General features: G+C 41.2%; 2 protein-coding genes and 1 non-coding gene across 5 annotated transcripts in view; 2 read left to right on the top strand and 1 right to left on the bottom strand.

Annotated features, from left to right (window-relative positions):
- Positions 1 to 6: 6 nt before the first annotated feature.
- Positions 7 to 8,895, bottom strand: LOC120716158 (cilia- and flagella-associated protein 157-like). 2 transcript variants are annotated; one of them, XM_040003566.1, is made up of 8 exons: positions 8,568 to 8,895; positions 6,003 to 6,274; positions 4,904 to 5,057; positions 3,970 to 4,237; positions 3,581 to 3,702; positions 1,085 to 1,235; positions 592 to 725; positions 7 to 502 (listed from the first exon to the last, which is right to left on the bottom strand). In XM_040003566.1, exons 1-8 carry the CDS (start codon positions 8,729 to 8,731, stop codon positions 283 to 285), a joined length of 1,485 nt encoding a protein of 494 aa, XP_039859500.1. In that variant the 5' UTR covers positions 8,732 to 8,895; the 3' UTR covers positions 7 to 282. The 2 variants fall into 2 exon arrangements, with proteins under 2 accessions (XP_039859500.1, XP_039859499.1); XM_040003565.1 differs by having other exon boundaries at positions 592 to 728; positions 8,568 to 8,887.
- On the top strand, positions 1,253 to 1,324 carry trnac-gca. Its single transcript has one exon. It is a non-coding gene; the product is annotated as a tRNA-Cys (tRNA).
- A 1,608-nt stretch (positions 8,896 to 10,503) lies between the features above and the next one.
- The window catches only part of LOC120716160 (doublesex- and mab-3-related transcription factor 1-like), a 33,680-nt gene continuing 27,569 nt past the window's right edge, over positions 10,504 to 16,614 (top strand). The window contains exons 1-3 of one of the 2 annotated variants that reach the window (XM_040003570.1): positions 10,504 to 10,923; positions 13,714 to 13,882; positions 15,045 to 15,202. In XM_040003570.1, the coding sequence (XP_039859504.1) occupies positions 10,708 to 10,923; positions 13,714 to 13,882; positions 15,045 to 15,202 (543 nt within the window). In that variant the 5' untranslated portion in view covers positions 10,504 to 10,707. The remainder of the gene's footprint in view (positions 10,924 to 13,713; positions 13,883 to 15,044; positions 15,203 to 16,614) is intronic. The other variant, XM_040003569.1, reaches the window with a different exon arrangement.

The following is a 16,614-nucleotide window of genomic DNA, read 5'->3' on the forward strand; positions in this document are numbered from 1 at the left end:
TGCCATGTGGACAACCTCTTTTCTTAATATTTATCAGTGTGATGCTCAGATTACGTGTTTCTGTTTTGTTCTACAGTTTATGGATGCAGTTTGCTGTGGGGAGAAGATGCAGCACAACAACCTCTCATTGCTTTAACACAGCGAAGGCTACAACACCAACACTGAGGCTCTGTCCTCTTTCACATACAGTCTATGAACTGAACTACTTAAATAGGAGGATGTTGTCTGCCTGATATCTAAACTGATGAAGGAATGGAGAGTTTAAATGTTAGTTGTAAACAGCTATATCATATAATAACTGCAGCTGTAGCTGTGATCAGACATCCCCCTGCAGACCCTGAAGCTGAGCTCTGAGGTCCTCACAAACCTGCTGGAGCCAGCTTCCATCCTGGGGAGCACGTTTTTGTGTTTCAGCGCGGGGCAAGGCACAAAACCCAGATCTCCCGGCCTGTAGCGGGCCAGCTGGAACTGGAAACTCCAATCTGGATCCAGACTTCTTGTTCTACACAGACGATAAAGATGCAGGATTTCTGTCAGTCGTCGACCTGTCGGGTATTTGCAGACCATCTTAGTGAGCACTGATTTTATTACCGGGCTGCTGCAGAGTCAGCCGTCTGCAGCTCGTTCACTTTGCCGCTGTCAGCAGCGGAGCTGGCAAATCCGTCTCTGCTTAAAAGCACCAGCATCCTCTGCATCAGCTGCTTCCACTGGTCCACCTCTGAGTCCTGCTGCAGGTGAAAGCAAGACTGAAACAGTCTGATTGGCTGAGATAAAGACCTCACCTTCTTCACTGGAGCATTGAACCATCGTCATCGACAGAGAAATAAAATGAATTCAGTTTTCTTGCAACAACTTTGTCTTTTACAGATAAATTCCACCTTGTCACAAATCTCCTTTTTTCATTTCTGTATTCTAAAACATAAACGTTAATGAGGCGAATACCTCGTGTGTTCTGTGTTAGCTGAAGGTTTCAGACTTTTACTTTGAAATGATGTCGGTCTCACTTTTCTAAAATCGAGCAGTCGGTCAGAAAGTACGACACCTGTCATCTGCACACGTTCCAGAGTCAGCGCTGTCATCTTACCATCAGTGCTTGTCTGAGAGCAACAGCAGCTTCCTGAATGATGTTCTTCATCCTGCTCCTCCTCCTCCTCTCCTGTTGAAGCTCCGCCTCCAGCTGACTGACCTGAGCTCTGTTTTTACTGCACTGTTCAGACAGAGAGGCCTGATTCTGCCTGCAAGCACAAGCAGAGGGGGTATAGCTCAGTGGTAGAGCGTTTGACTGCAGATCAAGAGGTCTCTGGTTCAAATCCAGATGCCCCCTGAGCAAATGTTATGCCACCCTGAGCTACCTGCCATCATAGTTCAGAGCAGGAGTAGGAATGTGTTTTAGATGTGTCCTTGATCCAACACAGCTGATCTAAATGGCTAAATGACCTCCTCAACATGTCCTGAAGTTCTCCAGAGGCCTGGTAATGACCTAATCATGTGATTCAGGTGTGCTGACCCAGGGTGAGATCACAGGAGACTCTTTAGCTTTTCCTCAAAGTGAAACAATTTCTCCCCTTTAAGGAAAAGATCACTTTCTACTCCATATAATTTATTTTTCAACTTCAAAACAATCCTTACTCTTCTTCATCCTCTGCATTTAAGCCACCTTTCTTCTGATTGGTTGCCTCTTTCAAACAGGTTTGTCCTGAACAGTGCATATATGGCAGAAATGATAATAAACAGGCTCACCCTGACATGTTTTAACTAATAATAATAAATACTGAACGATATCAGTGAGTACTCCAAACTGATGCACCAACTTTCTGTTTTTGCCTGAATCTGAGCCTTTAAACTAAAATACACTTCTCTAGTTTTTGCATGTAAAGAATTATTTATTTTGAATATGAACACGTTTCCTGTTGTGTTTCTATGTACAAATAATAATTTATGGAGTTAAATGTACGATATTTCACAGACACTGTTTTGTTGTGGCCGTGGTAACACGTCAGGTCAAGGCTGCTCTTATCTTGCAGCGTCTCTTCTCTGCATGTGTGAAGAGGGATTTTTGAGCTCTGGCTTGGAAACACAGAGGAGCAACTGAGGTGGAAAAGAAGGAGGCGAGCACTCCGAGTCACTGATGACGCAGCTGGGACCGCGGCAAACGTCGCGTTCTTTGTCTGCCAGTGATGAACAAGGCTTCATTGTGCAGAGATCTGCGTCTGCCTGAGAAGAATGCGACCTTGCTGATAAGAAAAGTAGCAGAGCAGAGCAGTGAGTAATGAGCATTTAATGTTCATATCAGGCACCTGTTTGAGTACCTGCTTGATGGGAGCCACAAGTGCTCTTTTCTAGAGGCATTTTTTTAGTGTGTGTGTGGAGTCCTGCCTGTGCTCCTCACAGTAACATTTAACTATTAATCACAGTGTTGCTAAATAGAAGGATCTGGCTTGCATCAGTCACATGATGACCATTAACCAATGATCACCCTTGACAGCAGAGCGCACTGGTCACGAGTCAGGAACGAGCTCTACAGCACGCAGGAGTATTAGCTTGTTGTGTACACGTTGGTCAGTTGTGTTGTGGCAACTGACGAATTGAAACAAACGAGCGTGCTGTGTGAGTAACAGCGTGACAACCATCACCTGTCCCTTTATTAACTGCACAAGTAGTAGCTGCTAACTCACTGGGTGAGGCTGTCCTGGGTCTGTGGGTCTGTCCCCGTTTTATGGAACATATTTATTTTTACAGGGCTTTCCCTCCCTTTATGGAGGGCTTATATTTAGTATATTTACACAGAGTGAGAGTGCGTGTGTGTGTGTGTTTTGCCTTATGATTCCAAGCACTGTCACCAATCTTTGCATTTTATTATTATCTCACCTGTTTAATCAGCTACATTCTCTCCAATGGACTTTTTACAGTCTACGGTCTCAGATCCACACAGCCCCGCCCTCCAGCCCCGCCCTGCAGCACTGTCAGCAGCAACATTGTACCCATCAGGTAAAACATAGGCTAGTTTCTTGATGAATGTGGGTTGTTGTTCCAGGCTGAACGCTTCCCTTTTTAACTTTGAGCCCCGCCCCTTCAAACCTCTGCACGGCCTGGGTTCATTTTCACTCTGAATACAAATTTCTGTATTTCTGCTGCACTAATGTAAATACTAGTTTTATGTCTTTGTATTGAAGTAAAACAAAAATGAGTGCACCAAATATTTTTCTATTTTTAAATATTAATACATGAATTTTCCAGCAATCATAGTAAAAGAGGAATAAACTATAAACTACTGTGGGTGTTTTCTTGTCTCGTTCAGGAAGGCCTCATCATCATGATCCAGCCATCAGCTGCTACCAGTAACAGGATTCAGTGCTTTTATGTTTCCTGTCTGTCTCTTTTGTGTCTCTGTTGTTATTGATTTATTTGATTACTTATTATTGATGAATCTCACTGTGGAGTTATTGTTTGCATATAAACGTACCACAAATGAGACTACGAGCCCGTATGTGTAATAACTGCACCTGCTGCTTAGCTTTCATTAACGTGAACGTGAACCTGAGTGAGACTCATCTGTACGGACGGCAGAGTGAACTTTGACCTCAGCGCCTCCATCTTGCCCAGGGCTCCTGCGTGTTCGGTCTGAAGCTGCTCGAGCCGCTGCCTGCAGTCCTTCTGCTCCGCCTGCAGCTGCTGGCACTTCTCTGTGAGCTGCTCCACCACCTGATGGAGAGAGTTGGGTATGGATTTAGAGTGAATCCCTTGTTTTTCACGTTAAGAAGACGTTGGCGTTAAACACGATGAAAGGGCCTGGCACTGGGAGCACACTGTCTAGTGCTGGTCCACTTTTCAGTAACCTTGATTTAACTAAATAAAACGTGGATTATTTGAAGCCGCTGTAATCTGAGTGGACAGTGAAGCATGACTGTGGTTACACTGCATTTAAAATATTAAGTTAAACTTAAAGACATTTAGAATTCCTTCTCTTACCTTCTTACGGACGCAGCTGGTGCGTGACGTCTCTCTGAGCATTTCTTCCAGGTTTTCCACATCCATGCTGAGCTGACTCTTGCAGCCCCGCAGGGCGGCATTCTCCTCCATCAGGATCTGCACCTGCTCCGACAGCTGCCCCACGCGAGCTTTCACCTCCGCGTTCTCCTGCAGCGCCAGCCTGGTCGTCTCCGGGACTTTCTGGTCCACCAGGAGCTGCACCTCTGCTGCCATGGCTGCAGCGTGAGACTCCATCTCCCTCTCCAATCTTTGGCAGGACACAAGACAAAGGAGGTAAAGTCAGAGGGTACTTTAGGTGGATAATTCAGGTATGCAGCCTTGTGAGGAGACACTGGCGATATTTGTGTATTTGCTGTGCAGTAGATAAGGTGAGTGTTTTCATATATAGCCAGATATTTATTCAATTCAATTTTATTTATATAGCGCCAAATCACAACAAAAGTCGCCTCAAGGCGCTTCATATTGTACAGTAGATACAGAGAAAACCCAACAGTCATATGACCCCCTATGAACAAGCACTTTGGTGACAGTGGGAAGGAAAAACTCCCTTTTAACAGGAAGAAACCTCCGGCAGAACCAGGCTCTGAGGGGGGCGGGGCCATCTGCTGCGATTGGTTGGGGTGAGAGAAAACTTATTTTATGCCCTTAAATTTATGCCTGCAGGTTCAGAGCTTCAGCTTTTCACTGTTTTCCAAAGGAACACGACCCTTGCTGGGACGAGGATGACATAAAGGAAAAAACATTAGTGCTACAGAGGCAGGATTAACATGTCGTCCTGAAGACAAGCTGCGAGTTGCTGCGCTGACACGGATTTGTTTATAGTCTGAACTTAAACTACTTTCTACGAGTGGACTCGACCCGGGTAATGGAACGAGTCTGTGCTGTGATTTTTATGTACTAAAGTGGATCCCACCTCCTCTTTTCCAGCAGCGCTTTCATCTCCAGGCTGTGAATGTCATCCTTGTGCTCTTCCTTCTGACTCGCCAGCTGCTTCTCCAGAGACTCTAAGCTGGACATCATCTCCTCCTTTTGCCCCTGAAACGCCTCCAGGCTTGCAAACCTCTCCGCTGGAGGAGAGAAGAGGAGAGTTTAAATCATTCCCTGAAGCCAGTCTTTGCTAAAATAAACCTCCTGAAAGTTTAATGGTTCCTGCTGGAAACACTTGCATCCAAAAGAAATCTGGGCTGGATTTTCAAGGAATACTATAAAGCTGAGCTCCTTTTAACGTCTTTGGCAGGGGGAGGCTGATCGAGGCCTCTTCCAGCAAATCACTGTCAGTTCTTTTCAGCCTTTCCAAAAGTAAAACCTTTTTTTTTTTTAAATTTTAGTATTATTAATTTCTATATTTGAGACAAAACAAAAAGGCTTTAATTGGAAGGAAAACTTTTGAGTTCCCACATTTGAATTCTTGTGGCAGACACGTCATGGTATGATACAACATTAAACTAATGTTTAAGAACAGGCTTCAGAAAGTTAAATGGAAAATGTATATTCTCCTGAAATGCAAAGACATATTTAACACATTTAAAATATCACGAGATTCCAAATAATGTAATCATTAAGATTCCCCCACAGAGCTTTATTAATGCTACACAGACACACACCGCCCTCATAAATATGAACAAATACTTTGGAGTATTTTGGAGTATTTACATCTGAAATGTATAAAATCAAAGGTTTATTTATTCAAATAATTGATTATTGAGGAAAATATGTCTCTGTATAAACTGAACTCATACCAGTCGTTTGACCAGATTCCATTAAGATTAGTTACACGTAAAACATTCAAACAAAAGAATGCAGTGATATTTTGTAATGACTGTGAAAGAATATGTTTGAAATAAAAATGAACTGAACTGAAAAGGGAGGAAGATCCAGAAATTTCATCTTTTATTTAAAAAAAAAATCCTTATTATTACTTTAAAAATCGAATCCCTACCATCACTTTGATGTTTACGTGGATACCCTGTGGTAAACTCTGATGGGCTACATGCTAAGAGCTGAACTTTTACCGAGTGCTGTGTTTTCTTTGATAAGCTCATCGATGCGGTTCTGTAGCTCCTGCCTCTCCCGGCTGTGCCGCAGCTGCAGGGCGTCTCTTTCCTGATCTGAAGCCTGCAGCTGGTTCTGCAGCCGCAGCGACAGCTCGCCCACCTCGTCCTCCTTCTCCAACAGGGAACGCTTCAGGTACGCGATCGTGTCTCTGTTCTCCTGCTCCAGTGTGCTGCGCTGAGTCAGCAAGTCTTTCCTCTGTCTCACAAGGTCATCACATTTCAGCTGATATCTGAGGGGTTAAGGATGACAGCTTCAACGATTTATAAACTGCATCTGGCCTTTTCTGGATTTGAAGCAGCTCTACAGCTCGAGCAGAGCATGCACTGTCTGAGTGACCTCAAGCTCACTCAGACCGATGGATGCCTGAAACAAATAAATATGTGAAGGTCTCGAGGCCTGTAGAAACCACAGTTTTGCAGGTGTGAGAGTGATATTTTATTTCCAGCTTCTCAAATACAAAATATCTTTAAAACAGGCCACATCAGGTGAATGTTTTTGACAGATAAGATGGAAAACTCTAAAAAATATTCCCAGTGTGACATGTACCAAATCCAAATGAACTTTTTTTTTTTTTTAGAAAAAGCAAGTTTCCAATACTTGAAAAACAAACAGACACTTTCAACACTTAATTTTCTTTCTTTTGAGAAAATTCTGACAGTAAGCACCTAAAATTACTGACACAAGACAATCAACTTGCCTGAAATACTTTAATATTTTTTTGAACCTTGGTTAGTTTCAAAGTCACCACAAAGCAGTGTGAGAAACATGAGTCTCACACTGCAATTTACTTTCTTTTCTTTTTTAAATAAATTTTTATTGCTTTTTGCAACGGCATACAAAGGTTTGTTTTCCCAGTAATATGCTGCAGTAATAGGAACCCCCCCCCCCACCTCCCACCCTGCTCTCTTCCAAACTTACATCAAATAAAAAACACATAGAATATGTGTACATTTGTGACATTTATACATATTGAAGGAAACAAAAAAGAAAGAGAAAAAAAATAGACAATAGAAACAGCTAGCACAGACTAAACAATTTTCCCCTCATCCAAAATGGAAAAATGTTCCACGGGCTTCTCCACATTTAAAACATGTATCTGGAATTCTGTTATTATATTTGTTCAATTTCACCAGTGTTACATATGTTTGCATGATCCAATTATATTGTAATAACTTTAGGTTACTATTAATCGATTGTTTTTGTGATTTTAAGCAAATTGGCTTCCATGTCTCCTCAGAAATATTAATATTTAGGTCCTTTCTCCAAGCTTCTAACTTAGAAACTGATGTTTCTGGAGAGGCAGAGAGAATCCAGTTATAGAATGTTGAAATTAAACCTTTATTACCACCTTTTTCCACCATTAACTCCTCTAACTTACTTAACTGGGGAAGGCTGAGAGACTGATTTTGCATGGAAGAAATGAAGCTTCTAATCTGTAAATAACTTTTGAAACTAAATCCTCAAATGAGACCATTATTCCATCACAAAAAAGATCACCCACTTTTCTAACACCTTTTTCTGCCCAACCCTGGAACCCTGCGTCCAAATTTCCTGGTACAAATAAAGCATTCCCCCAAATAGGACTAACCTGAGAGAGGTTATTCTTAATATTCATCATTTCTTTTATTGTAAACCAAACTTCAATCATATTTCGGACTATGGGATCATTTGTTTCTTTCTTTAATTGTTTTGGCTGTGCAGAGTGTAAGTACATGTTTAATGGCATTTTAAGAGAATTTGCTTCCCTTCCCTCCCAAGATGGGGTATTTTAGGATGAAAAATAAAACATTATTGTCCTTAGTTGAATAGCCAGATAGTACCAGTAAAAATTGGGGGCATTTCAACCCCCCTGTATCAAAGGGAAGATACAACAAAGACAAGCGAATGTGGGGATGCTTCTTGTTCCAAATAAACTCTCTGACTAATGACGCTGGTTTGGTAAACAATCTTCCAAGTGTCTCCCTTTAGCATTTTTCTCATGCAGTATAAATACTGATTTATGGTTTGGATGTGTGCAGAGGGTTGGTATATAAACTGGACAGATGTTAAAGAAGGAGCTGCAAGGAAGAAAACAGGAAGACCACGGAGAGCTAGTGTGGGAGAGGAGGAGACGATGCTCTGCTGATGACACTTAAAAAGAGAAGAAACTTGTGAATATGTTGGATAGAAAAAAAATGAAAAGTCACTTTCATAAGTAAATCCTAGTACATGGCATGTGAAAGAAGCATGTAGTAAATGTTTTGTTGAATTTTGTTCATGTGAACCTGCATTAACACACTTTTCAAACCCCCTCATGAAGGAACCCCGGGATCATTGTTATCTGAGCGCACCAAAGAATGAAGGTCTCACTGTAGCTTGTAAAATCAGTTCATTTCAATGAAGCTTTGTAAATTCAGCCTCCATTATGCTAATGCAACATTAGATCGAGTTAGCAAATAAAACATATTTAAGATATCATTACAAAGTGCTTTTTACTGCACACACAATCACTCTAAACATTACGGTAAACTTAAACGGCTCACCGCTCCAGCTCGTCGGTTAAATACGCTATCTGTGTCAGGTAGAGGTCCTTCTCTTTGTCCGCAGACCCGCTTTTCTCTGCAGGAAACTCGGAGTTTTCCTTTTTCGATGTCTTCTTGTTTCCATCTCGTTTGTCGCTGCTTTTTCTCTCCGTCTTTCTGGGCATTGTGTCTCACAGAAAGTTAGCTAAAGTTTCCGCGGATAGCCCGGCGCGAGAAACTAAACGGCACCGTTGCTAGGCAATGCTGCCTTCAGTGACTTCTCGGAAACGGTGACGACTTCTTCTTTAAGCTGATTCGTGATTGTGAATTGACTGAGATTTAAACTTTCTTGATAACAATTTAATACATACCGTGCTGGGATAAAAGACTTTCATGCCTTTTAAATGTGGCAGAGCTAATATATCTTTCCATTCTGTTTAATATGCCATCATTTTCCCTTAAATTTCAGTTAATGTGCAATCACAAATAGAACTAAATGCATAGAAAATAAGAATGAAAAGAAAATAATTAAAAAGACACTGGCGCATAGAGAGTACAAAAGAAACTGAAGACTGAGTTCGTGGTTGTAGCTAAAAGGTATCAACGGGGGAAAATATCAATATAATACATAATAACAGTGAAGCAGCAGCTACACACGGAAAGCTTCAGAAACATTTCAGAGACTAAAGTGTCGAAAATAAAAGAAACTCTTTATATGCTTTCACTTTCAGTGGCACAAATTGGTTTTGACATCTCTTTGTGTCCACCCAGGTAAATTAAATATGTAAAGACAAGGTTATTTGCGTGGCCATCATTTCATTTCACTGCTTCATCAATGCAAACAAACCTCTATTAGGACACAGACCATTGCAAAAAGAAGGTCTGAGACCTAACTACAGGTATTCAAAGCCAACTTCATACCTACTTCTTGTTGCATCGTATACTCAGTTTAAAGCATAAATCATTGTGGGGGCTGGATTACATAGTTGGCTTTTATTGGCTCTACTGTTCATTTTACACTGATGATCATTTCAAAATAAGTGTCTCTCTCTGAGCTGCTGAGAGGCAGCATTTATTCATATTTATTATAGAGCGGTGGATGATAGGCACATACGTTTTCCATGTTGGTCTGCTGTGTTTTACAGGCCTGCTTGGACTGGATTCAGACTAATGGAGATGTTACCTGCATTAAACTGCAGACTTTATCACTGCATTATAATCTGTCATTATAACCTTTAGAGGCAATTAAACGCAGTGTTGCAGCCCTGCTTTCAGTTACTTTAGGACCTGAGCCAGTGAAGTGAAGCAGCTATTTATTTTGACTCAGTGATTCGGGGCTGCTTTTTAATTGGCAACTTTGTTTTATCCCCCTCCGTTTGGCTGTAAGGATTTTAATTGGCTGCCTCTGAGCTTCACCTCACTCCCTGTCTATAAATCCACCGGGCTGACTGACGGTGCGGAGGTCAGCTCAGTTTCAGCAATTAATTAATTCACCGGCAGCCAAGGTGGGAAAAACACTGCAATAAATATGTTTCAGTGGGAAGATACTATAAAGAATATTACACTAATAGTAATAGTTATTTTAATTTGACAGGCAGAACAATTTCCTGTATTTAATTTGGGGGATAATTGGCATGAACCGTAGTTAAGTTAAATCTTCAGATTATAACACAGAGTCATGGTTATATTCTGTTACCTACTTGGCCCACGCGTTGGTCCTTCAGACTGCAAAGCTGGCACAGACTGAGTTAAAGTCCAAAGAGTGCCTCTTTTCACTCTGCAAAGCCATCAGGTGGCCTCTGAGGACACTTTTCTGGTCCCTGCACCTCATAAGAAGAATTGTATTGGGTTTTAAATTGTGTTTTTGAGTCAATATTTTTAACTCGTGACTGGAGAGAGTAAAACGGGAGGCCTGCAGAATGATGCTTCTGTACTTGCAGCTCTCTCCCCCGCATTGTTTCCTCCCACTGGATCCCAGGCCTTCCGGAAAAAAACCAAAAAGCAGGGTGTGGAGGGACAGGGACCTTACAGCCTCCAGCCTGGCACCAGTGCATATCTTATCAGCCAGCCTCTGCTTGGGCTCAGCAGCAGACCTGTCCGTGTGCACACGTCTTCTCTGGGCAGGTCCAACAGTTATCAGCACTCCTTATTGCCAGGACCCATGAGCCAGGACAAACAGAGTAAGCAGGTACCGGATTGCAGCGGACCAATGTCCCCCAAAGCCAAGAAATCCCCCAGGATGCCCAAGTGCTCCCGCTGTAGAAATCACGGATACGTGTCTCCACTGAAGGGACACAAGCGCTTTTGCAACTGGAGGGACTGCCAGTGTCCCAAATGCAAACTGATCGCGGAGAGACAGAGAGTCATGGCGGCCCAGGTAACTCAGTTTAGGCGCCCGTTAGCGCGGCTAGCTGCAGCTGAGAACAAAACTGCTTTTTAACACCAAGCCAAAGGTTTTGTGACCACACACAGCCACACAGGCTGTTTGGGACTTTCTATTTATGTCTGTGGACTTTTAAACCCTGTTTGCTGCGGGTGAGTCTGTTCATTAGTAATAACCACCCAGAAAGCAGCTAGCCAAGTTCGTACAGAGCTAACAGTTAGCTGCCTGACAGAGCTAAAGTTCAGGGTTAAAATGTTCCAGCAGCTGCTCACATTTATAAGATACTTACAAAAAGCAAAAGGAATTCATTTGTAACTTTGTAATTTAAAGTGACAATTTAAGAGTTTGTAAAATAACATTTTAAATGTATTAAGTTACTAAAAATAACCACATGTTTTTTTTCTTGTAAAGAATATTTTTGTTGGTTCTTCCAGTATTTCCCCACATTGATATCTACTGTTTTTTCTTTGAGCTTCTTTAAATCCATGTTGTTGATTCTGCTCTCACTTTTTTTTAAACATTATGTTTATTGAGTTTTATATTACAGAACAAGCAAAGAATAATAGTACAGTTAACATGAGATTTATATTAAAGAACATAGTCTCTGCTCTCATTTTTAATGATCTATCCTGTAAAGAACACTTTAATAACTGAAGTTTATTGTCTTTTTTAAATAGACTGTATTTAATCCTATTGAAAACTTTTTTTTAGCAGGAAACGCAGCAAAATTTAGAAATCAGTGGCTTTTAAAGTCAGTAGTGCTGGATAATTTCCTCATTTTCTAAAGAAGAGATGAATAAGTTGGTCTAGCGTGGTCAGGTGTGTGAAAACTGTTTAAATAAGTTATTTGGAATTTCTGCTTGAAAGTGACTCTTACGGTGAACTGATACTAACAAAATGAGCAGATAAAGAATTAAAATGTCTTTTTAACTGGGTAAAACATCATGTTTTACTCTTGACCCTGAGATACATCGATGCACAGAGCTGTCAGTTTACAGAAAGCTGAGCCGATGGCCTGATTGATTACACCAATCATTGATTGATTGATTGTTAATTTATTTCAAACATGTAAACAATATACACGTACATTTAGAAAAGAAAATAAGAGAGAGAATAAAATACTATACAAAAATCAGTACATTTCAATATTGCTACCATTCTGATTCATTTACACGTTGAAAGGGAAGAAGTACACACTTATTTGATCCCACCCCTTTGCCATAAATTATCATTCAATATTTAGTCAGCTTCCTTACTGATATAATTTGTAATAAAAATGGTGAATAGATTTCTAATATACTATATCCTGTACATCTTTTAATAGAGACATTCACATAATTTCAAGATCATATTTTTATAACTCTTTTTGAACTGTTTTGTGTTTGGACGTTGCTGTAATTCCATATTCAGACTGTTCCACAGTTTCACTCCATGCACAGAAACACAAAAGCTTTTTCTTGTAGTACGGACCTGCCCTGTTTTGAAGTTACAAAAACCCCTTAAATTATAACTTCCTTCTTTCAAAACAAACATACTCTGAATATTTCCTGGCAGTTCTTTATTTTATGCTTTGAATAAAATTTGTGCTGTTTGGAATTTTACTAGATCGTCAATTTTCAATATTTCCTACTGCAAAAACAGTGAGTTTGTATGTCCCTGTAACCTGCACTGTGGATGATTCCAACTGCTTTTTTTGAAGAGTAAAAAGTGACTGTAATGTTTTATAGTTGTTGCCCCAGACCTCTGCACAATAGCTTAAGTATGGTGAAACCAGTGAACAGTAGAGAATATGAAGTGATGTTCTGTCGAATACCTGCTTTGCCTGGTTTAGTGTTGCAATACTTCGTGATACTTTGGCATGAATATATCTTACGTGAGCTCTCAGTTAAGTTTTTCATCTGTTATTACCCACAGAAATGTATTTTCACTGACTCTTTCAATATCAACACCTTTTATTTGAATCTCAGCATTTGTATTTAAACGACTATTTCCAAATAACATAAGTTTAGATTTATTTAAATTTAATGATAATTTGTTTTTATCGAGCCAGAACTTGACTTTACTTATTTCACATCCTCCAATAAATTCTGCAGATCATCACCAGAGCAAAAAATGTTTGTATCGCAGGAAAGAGAACCATTTTTAATGCTTTGGACACTTTACAGATGTCGTTAATGATGTTGAATTTTGGGGGGTACACCACAAGCAATGTGCATACATGAGGAGCAACCACCATTTATTTTCACAAACTGCTTCCTCTCACTTAAATGACTCCAGACTCAATCTAAAGCGACCCCTCTGACACCATAACGTTCCAGTTTTCTTATTAATATATCCTGATCTATAGAGTCAAATGCTTTTGTCAAGTCTCTGAATAACCCAGCCACATATTGCTTTTTGTCTATGGAATTTGTGATGTATTCTATTGAATCTAATAGTGCCGATGATGTTGATCTGCTTGATCTGAATCCGTACTGACTCTCGGTGAGTCGTTTATGTTTAAATTTTTCCAGTCGGTCGTTAAACAGTTTTTGAAGAATTATAAACAACAAAGAGCTGCTGGTTTCATCTCGCTCAGCAGCCAGGAGCGTGTTTTCAAAATGCTCTTGTTTTATGGCGATATCAACAGTTTATCTGCACACAAACAATCTTATTATTGTCTAATCAGGTGTAATTACAATTTTCAGACGAGCCTCTGTTTAAATCTGTTCTGGGAAGTCAGCAGATAAGGGCAATGTTTGTTTCATGCTCGCGGTTCCTTATCAAACCTCTCCTCCCTTCCAGGTTGCCCTGAGGAGGCAGCAGGCCCAAGAAGAAGAGCTTGGGATGTGTAGTCCAGTGTCTCTGTCCGGTTCTGAGATGATGGTCAAGAATGAAGTTGGAGCAGACTGCCTGTTCTCTGTGGAGGGACGGTCCCCGACACCTACCAGCCACCCCACCTCTGCTGTCACAGGTAACCTCGTGTTACATGGACCTCGTCAGATTTTGTGTTATGAATCTTATTATTGGAGATCTCCAGTGTTTTTAGTTATTAAACAAAAACAAAAACAAAAACAATGCTATTAACGTGTCAAGTGTCTGAAATAATTCCAGTTAATTCTCTCAAAGACACCTTTTCACCTGTGAGGTCTGGACACAGGTCAGCGTTACTGCCTGCACTTCAGCTGCAAGTCACTTTGTTCATGTGCTGGTCTGAGAAGCATCCACCTGCCTGCACTCCCTCCTTCTCTGTTGTGTGCCTGTCTAGATAAACCAGTTACCCCTCAGTGAATTAATGTTGTTGCTTTTTTAAAATGTTAATTGGTGTTATTGCTAATCCAAGGCTGAACAACATCCTGTGGACTGAACACGTTTCTAGACGAGAACAAGAGACTCTGTGATAACAAAGGACACTGGAAACTTGAAAAGATGTCCTTGAGTTTTTCTTCCAGGTTGTGTGGAAGCTGACACAGAAGAGTGTTTCGCTGATAGCGCTTAAATGTGATTTTGGATCAAGGCTGCTCTTATCTTGCACTTTGTCTGTTTGTATGTGTGTTCCTTTTATTTTGAGGGAACGGGGGGGTAGAGATGAAGATTGAGGTATAAAAAGGAGTGGAGCACTGTGTGGAGCAGGAGTTGGGACAGTAAATGTGATCATGTTTGGCTCCAGTGGTGCACAGTGTCTTCCCTGTGCAAAGATCAGGGTCTGCCTGGGAAGAATGTGTCCTTGCTGATAAGAAACGTACAACCGAGAGTGAGTAATGATGACTTAATGGTCATCTTCATCCTGAAAAATGACAATTGTATGTTTGACACCAAGTACAGCTGTCACCTGAAGATGGAGCTGTTGGGCAGCATGTTTCAAAATGAACTCTTTCTGTCTCCTTTAATGATCTGAACAAGTGTAACTTAAATGCTGAGAGAAGTTAATTGTTACATTTTAGCATCAGTAAAATGTGAGACGGGCGTAACGAGACTTGTTTCCTTGTTAAAATTGTAACAAAACACAAACACGAGCGTTTGAAAACATCCTGAACATCATATGTTAAATTACCTGACAGTGCTGAAACAACCAGCCACACACTTTACTCTTCATCCTCGCGGTCTCATCGTGATTTGTTTGTTTTTGTGTCCAGGGACCCGCTCAGCATCGTCCCCCAGCCCATCAGCCGCTGCCAGGGCTCATACCGAGGGACCGTCTGACCTCCTGCTGGAAACCCCCTATTACAATTTCTACCAGCCTTCGCGCTACCCCACCTACTATGGAAACCTTTACAACTACCCGCAGTACCAGGTGAGCCACAGCAGCGACAGTCAGTGTGATCAGGAGCTAATGAAGGCGTGAGCGTTGGTCCTGCTCGTTGGATACGTTGATTTGACAGGAATTTTAAACAGCTGGGTGAGCTCGGCAGGACAAATCTGTCCGTGTGCGTCAAGCTACAATTCATAATCGTATTACTTTAACCCAGTTACATCAAACCTGACCCGCTACAGGGGATTAACTGTTGTGGCTTCAAATATAAAAGAACCGCTTTTGTGTTGGAATGTTCTTCATGTTTAGGAACAGGTCTGCACATAGTTTATTGTTTGCGTAGCAGCAAAGCCTGTAAAGCAGCATGGAAGAAATTCATGCCACAGAAACGGGAGGTAAGCGGCTTTACGGCGCTTCAGTCGGGAAAGGCTTCGCTTTCACGCCAACTTATCACGAGAGTGTCGCGTTTCTCTCAGACAATCACTGGTGTTAAACCAGTGTGAAACTGGTGTTAAATGATCCTCATTTTAAATGAGTGTTGGTTAGATTGGCACTGATTTGTTATTATGTAGACAGTCACAGCCCAAAAATCCTTGTAACTCACAGTTTTGATTATGTTAAACTGATATTTTAATGTCTAAATTCCAGCCTCTTGTTGGGTTTGTGGCTATAAAGAGATCTCACAGGTCTGCTTCACTAAGTCAGTGTGCAGGCTACACTGCTTTTATTTGCCAGTTACTTTGGACTACATAAACAGAAAAGCCTAAATCTGAAGTTGCTTTGCATTTAATCCTCTGGGGTGTCTTCACTCTGTCAGTAGGTCTGCAGCTTCTCAGTCCTCCAGGTCATGGCAGTTTTAAGTGCTTGAACTGAAAACAGCTGGAATATTTTGATCATTAGGATGTTTCACCCGTCATCCGAGAGGCATCTTCAGTGCTCAAAACTCAGGTAGTTTTTCCCCAATGCAGAGGCCAAAAGGTCGATTCTGTTCATCTTCACGTTTACATCATCATCGTCATCCAGGCGACTTCTTCAGTCTCAGCTGACTGCAGGTTTCAACCTTATAAACAGGACATTTGCATAATGACTGAAACCAGCCCACTGAAGGAACAATGGGCTGGGAGGTCAATTCATTGATCATTAATATGCAAATCATCATGAATATTGATCAACAACCACTGATCAAGTCAGCTCAGACTGAAGAAGTCACTTGGATGATGATGAAACAGATGAACAGAATCAACCTTTTGGGATTTACTTACCTGGATGTTTGAGCCTGAGCATCAAGACACCTTGATGCAGAGGTGTCAGACATAAGGCCCGGGGCCCAGAATCAGGCCACCGCTGACTCCAGTCTGACCCAATGGATGTTTTACAGCACTTCTTATTAATAAAGACCTCCCCCATGACAGGGCTGTGCAATATGACCAAAATCTCATATCCCGATATAAGAC

Source organism: Simochromis diagramma, unplaced genomic scaffold, assembly GCF_900408965.1.
Source record: "Simochromis diagramma unplaced genomic scaffold, fSimDia1.1 OVJJ01000583.1, whole genome shotgun sequence".
In the NCBI taxonomy this organism is placed as follows: domain Eukaryota; kingdom Metazoa; phylum Chordata; class Actinopteri; order Cichliformes; family Cichlidae; genus Simochromis; species Simochromis diagramma.